General features: G+C 44.0%; 1 protein-coding gene across 4 annotated transcripts in view; it reads right to left on the bottom strand.

Annotated features, from left to right (window-relative positions):
- The window catches only part of ZXDC (ZXD family zinc finger C), a 37606-nt gene that overhangs the window by 9328 nt on the left and 13922 nt on the right, over positions 1-14356 (bottom strand). For 2 of the 4 annotated variants that reach the window (XM_059390464.1, XM_059390467.1), the window contains 2 exons: positions 13490-13552; positions 12755-12839 (listed from right to left, as the gene is read on the bottom strand). In XM_059390464.1, coding sequence (XP_059246447.1) covers positions 12755-12839; positions 13490-13552 — 148 coding nt within the window. Of the gene's footprint in view, positions 1-4148; positions 4268-12754; positions 12840-13489; positions 13553-14356 lie in introns of all 4 variants that reach the window. The other 2 variants (XM_059390466.1, XM_059390465.1) reach the window with 2 other exon arrangements.

The raw sequence follows: 14356 nt of genomic DNA, 5'->3' as shown, positions 1-14356 counted from the left end.
CCCTCTCTTTTTGAAGTCTGCATGGAGATTTTAATGAAGTTATTCTTCCAAATGAACTTAAAATGGACAGGTGGGTTTTTTTTCTTTTAAAAAGTTCCTTTGGGATTTTAAAGGAACTGAATAAAAGATGTAAATTAACAGAACAGAGTGTTCCATCCAAGTATATAATAAGCTGTGGACAGGGCCTTACCCAGGACCAGCCTATATGCCACTGGTGAAACTGAGATTCTTCAGTACTTTTATGGCCATTATGAGTGAGATCTATTTTTCATTACTGTTTTTCCAATTACTGTAATAGAAAAGCTATTCCTGTAATATATGCAAACAATTTTTGTACAATTAGCTACTTAGTTATCCTTATTTATAATTGAGTCTATCCCCTTGGGTTTTCTAAGCCCAATAATCATCATCGATAGGTAATCACATCTTCCTATTTATCGGTGTTTCTCTAAAGCTTCCATAAAAATGTCCAATACTGTTGAAGTGTCAGCTTCGCTGCCTCTTCCGATTATAATGGGAACACATCTCCTCACTGAAAATAATGTTGACTGCTATTCTAACTTGCTATTATTATGGAAAACTTTTTTGTTCCTAGTTAAGGTTTATTATTTTTAAAAATCAGCGATGATTAATTTTCTCAACTGCCTTGTTCAGAGTCAGTAAAGATGGCAGGGTTCTCCTCCAGCTTCCTGATGCGGCAAATTACATTGACAGCTGCTTAACCTTGGCCCACCTGCAACCCTGGACCAGCCCTAATCATCTGGAATCCAGGTACTAATATTTTACCCGGGAGTTCCATGTCCGCTTCACTCACTGAAGGGGAGACACGCTGTTCTTGTGTGTTGTACAGGTGACAGACTGGTTGAAGGCTCTGGAGGCGGTCAGCCTGGGCTTCTACCCCCAGCACAATCACCCATCAGCTGTGCTGCCCCCATCAACTGCATCTCTCTGTGCCTTGGGTTCCTCATCCAGACAACAGAGTATGCGCACCTGCATCTCACAGGCTTCCTGTGAGAACCACGCTGGGTGTACAGTCAGCTTGAATTAATGCCACCCCTCTGTCAGGTGCAGCAAGGGGTACACTTACTGAACGGCTGCTACTTGACATGTGTCTGGTGATTAGCTGTCTCTTCATGTTTTATCATTCTTTCAACAAATATCGACTGACTCTTTACTCCACTGGGTACAGGGCTAGAATGGTGAGCCTTACCATGAAGCCTACAACTGGCTACCTGTGTCCTAAGTACAGCTGTTTCCCAGGGACACAGAGATAGGCCTACACTCCATACTTGATGATGAAGCCGAACATCATCCTGGAAACAGAAGGGGCCAGTGGTGGCAAGAGGCCTTGGAAAAGGTTTGGGTAACACTGCAGCCATAATGCAGTCACGGCCCTGGAGAAACTGCTCACGTTAGGGGGTCCATCAGGGTCCCATCAGGGCCCCGGGAACACTCAAGGTACTGCACCCAGAGCGATGTCATGCCAACATGTATACCAGTGACAGTGCACTAAGGAGCAAACACCCTAGTCAGTATGGCCCGTAGGCACCACCACACCCAGAATCCAGAAGACGGACAGTGCACATAAACCAGAACTATGTCAAGGGCTGCCCAGCAAGAACTGAGACCACGGGGGAGATACAGCCATTGTCATAAAACTCCCACTAAAGTGGAACAAGAGCAGGTCCTGGTTCCCCCTTCCTCCCTCCACCTAATCTCCTGCCAATGCGCCCGCTGGCCAACCCTGGGAGCCTAGGAAAGACAGTTCCTGAGGCTGTGAAGGTCAAACCAGCAAGTCGGGAAGGGTGACTCAGACTTCACAGAAAAAGGCTGTATAGGAGCTCCCAGGGGGACAGGCTATGGGACAGAGTATATCCCCAGGTGCCATCCATAGTTCAGGACAACCAAAGCACATAATAGGCCAAGGACAGCAGGCTGGGGCTCCCAGGGCATGGTTCCCACCTCTGTCAGCTGAACTGTAAGAGCCAGGGGCCCGAAACCACATAGACACAAAGCCCCGCCACTGTTTTCCTTATTCTGCTTCAACACGAGGCTAACTGAAGGTACAGAAGTATGTGTTGTGATGAGCAAAACCTACATGGAATTCAACGAAGCACTGGGTCCTTCAATCAGCAGTGGGCTGTTTGACAAGAATCCTCGAGTATAATCCACATGACCACCTAGGAGGGAAGGTCCTGTGCTGCCTCCTGTAACAGAGGATGCTGCTGCAGCCAGAGGGCAGACACTTGCCCAAGGCCATGAGACCGCACGAGCAGACCTCAACTGCAATCCGGACTCCTGAGTTGGTGCTCTGATCCCCAGACACTGCCACCTGGCACTGTCCCCACAAATCACCTCAGGTGGCAGCAGAAATCTCAAATGTGTGGCCAAGCCAATCACATCTTTCACGAACAAAGGCCTCTTCCTCACCGGGGTTAGGGAACTGCCAGGGAGGGCCCTCAGGAGGCTTCCACACTCCCCTGGCAGCGAGATGAGAGGACCTACAGGGAAACAGGCATCTACCAGGGAGACAGAAAGGAAGCGAGACATGCACTCCAGCAGAGAACAGCACAGGGCAGGCATACAGCTAACAGAAACCAAAGTAAGTGACCGCTGCTCGTCAGTAAAAGGCGGGCCTAGAGGACCAGGACTGAGAAAATGAGTATCACCAGCTCACTGTCCCAGTGCAGGACACCTCAACTCACAGCTGATTCAGGGATAGGAGGCCACATTTCCCCACCAGCACAACAGGAAGATGGCTACCACCACGCCCCTGTATCCTGCTTCAGGAGATCTCTGGCTATGCCAGCCCTCAAAACCACAGCTCCAGTCCAGGGACCACAAAGACTCTCAGCCCTATAGGAACAATGACCAGAGATGGCTGTGGCCCTGGCCACAAGTGCACCGCCAGGAGACTCACTCCACAAAGAGCTGTTCAAGGCAAACATGCTATGCTTACCCTAACCTGCAGGGTCTAAGCCTGGCCAGGTAAAGGCCAGCAGAGCAGAGGGAACCACCACGGACAGCTAGAGCAAAGTCATCCGGTACCTAAAAGCAAATACCAGACCAGACGGCCTCCCCACAGCCTCCAAGACACTTTGCATGCCGTCACAGGCCCCATCTGTCCTCCAGGGTGCCTAAACGGAGTCCACAGGGTATGAGAAAGCCCTGAGAGATTCAGACGCACACTTTCCCACACCATCAGAGGGGGCTTTCTCTGGCTGCAGTCCAGACACCCCATCCACCAACCAAGGAGCTTCATGACACTCGAGTTCACAATCCACTCTTTCAGGAGTGCCTGTGTGAACGTTCCCAGAATTCTCTTCTAGAAAGAGTTACAATTGCCACTGCTCCCCAGTTAATGGACAGCCTGCATGGGGGCCTTCCTCCTGTCTCCCTCAGTGTGGCCCTTCTGCTCTCAGCATGGCAGCAACAGGAAGAAATGGGAGGAGCCTGGTGATATATGCCCCAAAATTTTTGCTTTAATGTGAGAAAAAAAAAATTTTTTTTAATATATATGTATATACACTATAAAAAAATAGATCACTGACTTAATTTCATGGCTCAATCCAACCCAATTATTCAAACATTCACGTGGCATAGACTGAACAGTGGCACCAAGCAGGTCTATCAGCTCCCTCTCCATCCGCATGCCCACCTTCCCATGCTGGACAAGCTGGAGAAGCTACAGGAGCCACAAAGGGGCCCTGCCCCATGCTGCCTGGCCCCTCTGCCCACTCCCTGCTGCTCTCATCATCTCTTTCTGGGCAGGGAAACCAATTCCAGACTATTCCTGTCTCAGTTTATAGGGGAAGCAGCTGGAGAGCCCACCCAAGTGCCTCAGGTGCAACCCAAAAACCTCCACTGGTACACTCCACCCCAGGGTGGGACACAGGGGACCACTGTTCTAGTTCCCACTACTTAGATGGGGGTGGTTAATACTTATTTTCTAATTATGTAGTTCATGTGTTTTCAAATACAGAAAATGAAAATGATGAAAAATGATTTAAACACTCAATCTTAACACTCGGAAAAAAACTACTAACCCTGCAAGGGTATGTGTTCTACCATTTTTGTTTCTGTGCAAATACATATACAAATTTGTCTACTGACAACACACCCAGCTTTTCTTATGAACACAAACTTACCAAAAATATGCACCAAGTGTGCCGCTTTCCTGGCAGACACGAACGATATTTAGTAATACACAGCTCAGCACTGGGCAGCAGCTGGCACATGTCCGTTGACGTAGATCCCTGGATATTTCCTTGAGATAAGTTACAACACATTCATTTCATGACTGGACATTACGTGAATCTTCTGGCTCTTGCAAACAGTATCAAGTGACCATCCAGGAATGTCACACTGCATCCCCATGTTCCACGTGCACCCCTGTGGGCTCTGGGTTTCCTTGCCTCTGAGCACCAAGCACATCCCCTCTGCTTCCTCATTTGTTGGCCACCTTCTGCACAGTGCCTACTCATGTCCCATCCCCATCTTTCCTCTTACTTCATGCTGTGCACACTCATTTAAAACCTTTCAGCATCCACCGATCTCCAAAGGCCTGGCCCTCTGCTCTGCTCTGCTCTGCTCTGGGCATCCGTACCCTCTGAGCAGTGAGCGCACTGGGGGAGTGGCTCTGGCGGCCCAGCTGTAGAGCAGGCTGGTAGTTAAGTCTCTACCTTAGGAAGCTACTGTGAAGACACGCAAGCTAAATCATGTAAAGCACACAGATGAGGGCAAAGCAAGTGTTGGCTATCTGGACAGCTTTCCATGCTTTTAAAAAACCTGAAACCTCTTGTCTTCTTTCTTTATCCTGTATGTAATTTTAGTCTCTTTTTCCCAAAAGGCCATTACAAGAATAGGAGCCACCTCGACACACACAAGGGTGTTGGTCTTAGGCCTATCGATCAATGTGCGTCCCTGTGTCCTGAACTACTGATCACAGCCCCATCACAACTTCAGTGGTTGACGCCTGTGAGATGTCCTCCCAAATACAGAGTAATGCCTCCAGGCTAGTTTTCTATCCGTCCTCAGGAATCCCTGACCGTAGGTTCCCACACAAGTGTCCTCGGAATTTCAAATGGAATTGCATGAAATACCGTGGGAAGAGTTAGCATGTCTGCAATAATGACTTCTTCCTCTCCCCAACCCCAGAGCTGTCTGCAAATCTTGTTGGACCCATCTTTAAGACAGATCCAGGATTCACCCACCTCTTCCCACTGGCAGCCACCATCTGCCCACGGCCACAGTCATTTCCTACTGAGGACTACAAGGAACCCCTACCTGCCGTCCCTGCCCCTTACGGTTTACTTTCAGAAGAGCAGCTGGGATGATCCTTTCAAAGGACCATGTCACTTTTCCAATTACATCCCTATGTCTCCCCATCTGACTTGGAGTGAAAGCCGAAGCTCCAACAGTTCCGAGACCCTTAGCGGCCCTCAAGAGCCCAGCCTCCTACCAGCTCTCTGACCACTTCAGAAAAGGACCCCCTGGGCCTCCAAATTCCAACAACAAAGGTCTTTCTGCTGAGAGTACTTTCCAGCCTCAGGCTCACAGGGACTTTGCCCACATCCATCCTCATGGCTCCCTTTCTCACCTTTGTCAAGGGTCTCCTCCTCTGTTGAGGCCTCTCCGCAAAGGATCACACACCCGTTCCTTGTTGTATTCACATTTACCATTTGATTTAGTGTTTTTGTTTATCCAAAGCTCCCCCGACCCCCGCCCCAGCTCCCACATCAGAATGCAAGCAGTGGTATCCCTGAATGGCACTCCGTAGGAGACATGTATCAAAACGGGAGTGAGGACATCTGGAAGCATTGTCTCTTCTCTCAGTCCCAAGTTTTGTTGTCTTCTCTCTTCCTTTATGTCCTGCCTGCTTATGCAATCTCCCCCAATTGTTCTAGAATTTTTGTTGCTACTGCACATGAGCTGCTCTCTCTGCTGCATTTCCTAACTAGCTACTGCTGCCACACAGGACACTGCCAATGGCTATATGTTTATAAGTGGTCACTTCGATGTCTTTTAAGTTCTCACCAGTTTTCACTTGATTCTATGGGGTTTTCCAGTAAGTGGTCAAATCATCTCTTAAGTTACTGTCTCTTCCCTACAAGCTCCTATTTTTCTTGATTTCAATGGCAAGAACATCCAGAGCAACGGTTAACAATGATAATAAAAGGGTTAACAATGATAATAAAAGAATTCTGGCACGCATGCAGAATGCTTTTGGTAAGCCACCAGTGAGTTATGATGTTGGCTCTTAGTTTGGGCTACGGAATCTTTATTGCATTCCTAATTCTATCAATAATGGATACCAATTTTTTCAATAAATACATAATCTACTGAGAAAATAACATAACCCAAGTACCAGCATGAGCTTCTGAAATACTAACTTCATCTGGGGGTTGCTGAACTGTTTATACTTTTATTTCTGAATAATGGTGATTTTTTTTTAAATCGTGCATTCTACTGCAAGTACTCCAATGTATTACCATGTGGTTTGCACGATACTGACTCTCTATTAGATCGGTGGAATTCACTTACGCTTTCTCTTCTCTCAGTAAAACCACACAGACAGAGGTAGACACTAACAGGGAAGGGACTGTATCCACTGAAGGATGTTTTGTTTGGCCCACACAGAGCATTCCTAAATCATGAATAGGTTGCACATTCAAGTGTCAAAATCTGGATCTGACTCCCTTCAGGTTTGTTCTTTTTCCATCCTGAAATAATAGCTATTCCTCTTAGCTTCCTTTTGAGCATTTAACAGGCAGGCACTCGGGTCATAAATGCAGCTCTGGCTCGGGTAACGTCCCCTGCCTGCATACCTAACAACGAGAAGCTGACACTGACTGCTTTTAGGCATTTCACCTGTATTATCTCATTTAATCCCCCTAAGAATCCTAAGTAGGTGCTTTTATTAACCATTTTATAAAGGAGAAAGCAAGGAGGCTGCTTGCACAATTCACACTCCGTAACTAGATGGTGATCCAGTTTTTCTGTGACTATCTGTAATCAGCTTTTATTTCTTTACTCAGAGTTTAGTAGGTTCTTTTGTTTTCCAAGTAATTTTAACCTTTTTTTTTTTTTTTTTTAAGATTTTATTTATTTGAGAGGGAGGGAGAGCGAGTGGGAGGACAAGAGCACAAGAACCAGGGAAGGGAGAAGCAGGCTCTCTGCTGAGCAGGGAGCCCGATGCAGGGCTCCATCCTAGGACCCTGGGATCATGACCTGAGCAGAAGGTAAACTGCTTAATCGACTGAGCCACCCAGGTGCCCCGAATTTTTACTTTCTATTTTACCACATTATAGTAAAAACATGTATTGCCAGGTTGGGTTTTTCCCCCTTAACGCTTTGTTACAGTTTTCCTAATGGCCTAGTTTATTCAGTTTAATTTTGATAAATATCCCATGGTTATGGAGTAAAACTTATTAAATTTTATTAATCCCACTGTAAACATCCTTCATATCTGTATTTTTTTTGTGTGCTTGATCTGCAAATGAGTTTAATTACCCACTTCCAATATTGCTAGGTTTTCATTTATCCAATTATAGATTTCCACCAGTTTTTATTTTATCCTATTTGATAGTATAAGTTTTCATATAAATACTCACATGCCTGGTTTTAAATCTTAGTCTTGCTGTTGATTACATGTGAACAGCATCCAAAAACGGGGAAAACCCCAATTGTTTCCTCTGAATTCCACTTCTCTAATATTACTATTGACCCTTGTTTTTTGTTTTATCTGGTCTTAAATTTTAACCTTTCTAAATATTTTCATCAGGGTGTGTCTCTTCTAGACAACAAAGAATTGGGATTTTCCTTTTTCACTTCGTCAAGAAAAACGGCAGTCAGTAGATTTTGCTATTTACTGTGTCTTCCTTTAAGTCCCATCTGTTCTTTCCTTTCCCCAGCCCTTAGAGACAAGAAAGGTACATATCTATTCATAATCCCGAGGCTGGTTACATTAAAAAAAAAAGTTTGTTTCCCTATCAGATTCAAGAAGGAAAGTTTCTCATTACTGTTTATGTTGAGAAAATATTCTTGATTTGGGGCAGGGAAAGCCACAATACTAAAGATAAAGAAAGTAGCACAATTTTATTTTCTATATGCAAGAGCAACCCAACAGGAATAATCTTTAATTTTAGACATTTTACCTTTACTTTTCAAATCATTCAGACTGCACATTTTCTAAGACTCGATATGTGTACTCTGCACTTAACTACAGTGATAATAAAATCCCAACCATGTTTAAGCGTCTCAATTCCACTAAGTCCTGTTTCCCTACAACTTCTCTGTTTTTAGCCTTATTACACAAATAAATCCTTTAATCCTGAAAACCAAAAAGCTCCCAAACCCACATTTCCCCTCCTAAATTTGGTGCCAAAAATAATCACCGGCCAACACCTGACCTGAACTTTTATTAAATGAATATATTTAACTGAAAAGTGCTAATGCAGTAACTGGGCATGTTAAGAAATATAGAATATATGAACCTTATTACCGTTCTAAAACGTAAAATATTCTGAATTCAAAACACAGACAGCATGCTAATGTACATGAAGATATTTCCTAGCACTGTCTACTGTGAGGGCCTAGATACAATGACAGCTGGATAGCAATGAGCAACAACCACACAGAGCGACCAGACCTTGGTTTCTAATACCTTTTTCTAATAAAAGGAATAGCACTCCTTGGGGAAGTGACTGAATACTGGGCTGGGGCAGGGAACATACAGATGGTGCCAGAAGGTAGGGAAACGCCCCCTAAAAAACCATGGCACAAGAATCCAACCGAAAAAGCTCCCAGTGGCCAAAGCTGGAACAATCTGAACAGCAAAATAAATACTGATACTACTGATTATAGTCTAATATTCCTTATAATAGCCTAAAGGAGAAATACCTTTGAGTCCATACTGACAGAAGGGAATAAATAAATGAGTTACAAGAGATAGCTTTTCCTTACAGAAGTTGTCTAATGAATGCACAAGTGGGGGGGGGGTCACCACTAGAACATCACGGTAACAAAATCTACCCTTAAGCCCTGAATTGATGGGAGATTTAAAGAGAAAAAGGATATTTGCACAAGTATGGGCAGATTAACCTTGCCCAAGGTCACGTCTGGCCTTTGCCCTGGCTCCTGAGAAGAAATCACAAGGTCCTTGGAAGGTCCTGCCTGGGAAGTGGGAGCTCTCAGCTACTCCAGATAGTCTAACAGTGTGACTTAAAATGTAGGTCTTGGGTCTCAGTGTCCGCTCGACCTTTAGAGGGGCTGGAGACCAAGTCAGCCGCATGGACAGGCAGCCATCTGTGCAACTGAGACATGAAGGCTGAGGTGAACTCCCTTAGCTGGCAACACAACTCCAGGGAGAGGCCGGTGGGAAGCTTCACACTAGGATGTCACCTGGAACATGCCCTATGCCTCTCCTCTTCCCTTGGCTGACTTAATTCTAAATCTTTTCACTCCAGTAATCGCTAACTGTGAGTTCTGAGCCCTCCTCGAGAATTAGTGAACCTGAGAGTAGTCTCAGAGACCCTGGGAATTGTAGAAGTTCAGGGTCATCTCGCAGATCCCTGAGATTTGCACACCATCTCAAAGTATCGACCTCAAAATAAATATCTATTCACTGTAAAAGGAAAAAATAGTAACTTCATGATGCACAAACCTGGCAGACAACACCTTAACCCGGTGATAATGGTTAGTATCACCTGTAATACGTTTATTGCATGGACCCCAATATGACACAGTGCGATGGGTACCTCACTTCTGGCTCCATCACCTCCTCCTAATGAAAAAAAGCATCAGGCCCAAACAGAATAAAGGACCAGCACTCTTCAAATGTATCATGAAGGGCAAGGAAAGCTGAGGAACTGACCCAGACTGCAGGAGACTAAGGAGTTGTGACAACCAAGTGCAGCCTGGGACCCCCGACAGGATCAGCAGTAGGGTGCCGGTCAAACCCAGATAGAGTCTGCAGTCCACTCCCTGGGACTGTGGTGGTGATCACTCCTTAGCTTGGGTAAACACACTATGACTATGGGAGATGGTAATATGAGGGGAGGCTAGGTAAGGGGTTCTACAGCTGGAAAACATGAGTGAGTGACAATATTCATAGAGTAATGGCCAGCCAAGGAATCATTTTTTCTGCAAGTCTAAAATTCTAGTACAATAAAATGACAAGGGGTGAAGGGGAAATAGAGTTGGCCCCAAAGATTCTGGGAAAGGAATCATTTCTCTATCTCTTGGCTGATGACAAGACTTCATGAGGGCTTTTCAAGAAAGATATGTGGGAGGCAAAGATGTAAGCCCTCATAAATAGAAGAAAAAATTCTACTACGTAAACATTTGGAGGTTGGAGATTATTTCCCCTTAAAAAAAGTCTATAAAATGTATAAATCAGGGCGCCTGATTAAAGCCTCTGCCTTCGGCTCAGGTCATGATCCCAGGGTCCTGGGATGGAGTCCCACATCGGCTCTCTGCTCCACAGGGAGCCTGCTTCCTCCTCTCTGCCTGCCTCTCTGCCTGCTTGTTGTGATCTCTCTGTCAAATAAATAAATAAAATATTTTTTAAAAAATGTTTAAATCAACGAGTGTATAAAAGTACTCTGACCACCACTGGAGGATGCAAAGAAACCAGTTCATTACTTTGAAAACTGATGAAGAAAAAGGCTCAGACATTTACCCTGACTTTCTAGTATGACTGTACCTCAAGGTAAAGAATAGATGAGAAGCTGCTCTTTACAGAATTCTAGCTAGTAATGAAATGAGAAGTATCTTCTGCAAATCCTCAGGAATTATTAAATCCAGTCATGGTCATCAGTGGCTGCTAACAACACAGGACAGACCAACCACCAGATGTCACGGACCTCTCGAAGAGCACCCCACACCGGCAAATGACTTTCATCAACCCTCAATGGCTGACCCATCAGATCAAGCCTCTAGATGCTGATTTACAGGAACCCCAGATGACAGAGGAAACCTGTTAAACTAAAAGGGATGCCATCGGCCAAATTTAGACTGGCCAACTTGACAGGACAAGCCACCCGGTTTCTTTCACAAATACATGGGCAAGAAATGGAGAGACCTATACATGTTAAAGACAATTAAGAAAAATACCAACCAAGAGTAAGAGGAGACTTACTTGTATTCTGATTTAAGCAGACAATTACAAGAAACATTTACAGCGTTTGAGACAACTGAAAATTTGAACACTCGCTAGATATGAAGGAAATACTGTTATTTTTTAAAGAAATAATAATAACATCACTATGCTTTTTAAGTGACCTTCTTATTAAAAGATAATGCTGAAATATTTATAAAAACAATTAAAAATAAATAAAACGCCCTCTATACATGACCCCAAAGCAATGCAATCAATGTGACACACACTGTATCTCTGAATGCTCAGTGTTTTTCTTCCTTCAAATGGAGATTACCTATAAGGCTAAAGGCAGCTGGCTCCCTTCACAGACTTTGCCTAGTCTGTGCTGAATTCTTTCACTCTACCTATCTCCTCTCCCCCCCACCCACACCTTCTTTTATTATCTCTCCAAGTACCATCTGGACACTTCCTGAACTGCCCTGAACCCTTCCCCAGTCACCATGAACACGGACATGAATGACAACCATTATAGGGCAGTGTCAGCTTTAAGACAACTAATTAACAGAAAATAGGGAGTGAAAGAAGCCTTGCTATTACAAACAGAAAGACATAAAACTGTATTGCTAACCCTACATTGTATAATTCATTGTTGTATAATTCACTGTACATTTTCTCTGATTATAGAAATCACTATTCTTTTCTTAAAAACATTTACTATTTCAGAGAGAGCATGTGCAAGCAAGCAAACACATGTGTTTGTGAAAGGAGGGACAGAGAGGGAGAGAGAGAATCTCCAGCAGACTCACTACTGAGCGCAGAGACCGACTCAGGGCTCTATCCCACCACCCATGAGTTCAGGAGCTGAGCCAAAACCAAGAGTTAGATACCTAACCAACTGAGTCAACCAGGCACCCTACCCTTTGATATTCTTCAAACAAATTTTAGGTCAAGAGACACATGAAATATGCAGAAAATGGTATTAGAAGAAATCACTATTACCTTTACAAAAGGATTGCCACAGTTTCTTTAAGCATCGCATCCCACTACCTCACTTTCCAGATAGATACTTGAAGCCACAAACCAGCAGGTCTGGTTTGGTCCACTGTTTCTTGTTTTTTGTTTTTTTTTAATTCCAAAAAAAAACTGCTGACATTTTAAAATGACAAGATTTCAACAGAACTCGGAACTAGGTATCCATAATGCCACGTGTCACCCAGGGGCTGGCTCCATGGAACCCTGCTCCTGGGACAGCTGCAGTCTTGTCCCCAGGCTCTTCCCAGTGCCAAGGTAAGGGCCCAGTGGCCAGTTAATTTCAAGTTCAAACCTCTGCTCTTCTGGCCCCTGGCCAGTCTATTCTTTGTCCCAGCAGCCTGGTAGGCAGCAGACACTGGAGTCTGCGACCACTAACTTTTGCACAGCCTTTTTTAGATAAATAAAACATGTCCATACTGGTGCTGGAAATCTTGCTGATAATTTTTTCTTAATGGATAATTTTTTCTTAGGTTCACATAAAACTAAGGAATTGATAAAGGGCATTTTGAACATAAAAGTAACACAAAGAACATAGAAACACCTATTCTTGTGTTTCTTCTGTCCTTAATTAAGGTCCAGGGCAACTCAGATCCCTCAATCCCCCAGCACACACAGCCTCACCTGCATTGCTCCCAGTTCCTTTCTGCTTTTTTTTCTTGGCTAGTTGAATGGCTCGGGAATCAGTTCTTGCTGAGCCCCCACTTTCCTGAGACCAAAGAAAAGCATGTCAGTCACTCATTCCAAATAGTAAAGGAAGGGTAGCAAAGGAACTACGGAAATGTACTAAGTCTGCCTCCTGAACAGAGTTGAGTCCAATAATCTTTGAGGATCTCCAGGTTCACAGAGAATCAAATGTTATATCCAATTACAGTGACAACTAAACAGAATGAGAGTTGGAACAATATACATAATTTTATTATCCAGAGAAGCAAAGCTTATTCCTCCAAAGTCTAAAACATATTAAAATACTTTACACAGAAACTGTTATAAAAGGAGTTACATACTTCTCTGCTGTCTGAAACAAGCAGCCTTCCCTTGGTGGTTCAGAATTAATTAACTGCAGCACTTCTCAACATTTTCCAGAACATGCCACACGACACCTGTACGGCAGACCCAGGGAGACCCTATTTCATATATCCACTACAGAGGCTGCTCTGGTGGCAGGTACCAGACTCAAAAGTTATATACACCAAAACAAGAACTACATTACTGAATTCAGAAAGTTTACGGAGGTATCCAAACAGTATTCAAATGGAACTTCACTTCTGTAAATTTGTCAGTGTTTGATAAGAAAAAGAGCTTAATGCTTGTCACTACAAAAAGAAAAAGAACATCCCTCAACAGCTTGTGGCATACCTGTAACCCATTCACCACACACCATCTGTGCTCAGAGAATCGAGGCAGCCCAACGTCACACAGCTAGCGAGAAAATGAACAAGGAGTCAGGATCAAGGTCATGGCGGCTCCTCCTGCCTCCACCCACAGTCACAGCTCTGGAGATGCAGTGACACCAAGGAACTATGGTTTCTCAAGGTATCAAGGCCCTCCACACAGGCCCTGCCTCCCCAGTGACCTCTGAGCCTCGGCCACCTCCCCATTCTGGCCCAGTCACCTGGGTGGCTTAGCAACTGCTCTGGCCACCTAAGCAAAGACTGGCAAGTATGGCTAGGCCACCGACAAGTGAGAGCCATCAGAAAAGTTATGACAGACTGTGCTTCTCTCAGACTGAAAGGCTCATGGTAGATGGGTTACCACATTCCTCACAACTGATTCAAATTCAAATGTGAAGGATTTAACTTCTTTTTAAAAATTGTGGTAAAATAAGATTTAACATTTTGAATATAAATATCACCATCAAATTTAACCTATGCCACAAAAAAAACCCTATTTGATCACTCCCATCTGAGACTGAGGAAATAATCAGACTCTCCCCCAAGAATCTTTAATTAAATTATTTTAAATTAAATTATATTAAATGTATTAACTGACATAAATAAAATTAAAGTATATTAACTGCCGAGCCTCAAAATAGAAGTACTCTTAAAACGCTCCAGAAACAAAAGCTCACCAACCACTCCCTTTTTCCCTTGTTAATTCTAATTTTTTTTTTTTATTTTTCTGCATGGTTTTAAAGTTTCCATTAAACCTGATGTCACGATTCCTCTTCCTCTGGCCATTATTAAGTCTAAGGACCGGTTATTCCATGAAAAGCACAAAGGCAGA

Source organism: Mustela nigripes, chromosome 2 (genome assembly GCF_022355385.1).
Source record: "Mustela nigripes isolate SB6536 chromosome 2, MUSNIG.SB6536, whole genome shotgun sequence".
NCBI lineage: Eukaryota > Metazoa > Chordata > Mammalia > Carnivora > Mustelidae > Mustela > Mustela nigripes.
The sequence above is the reverse complement of the archived record's forward strand: the minus strand, read 5'-3'. Positions and strand labels throughout refer to the sequence as shown.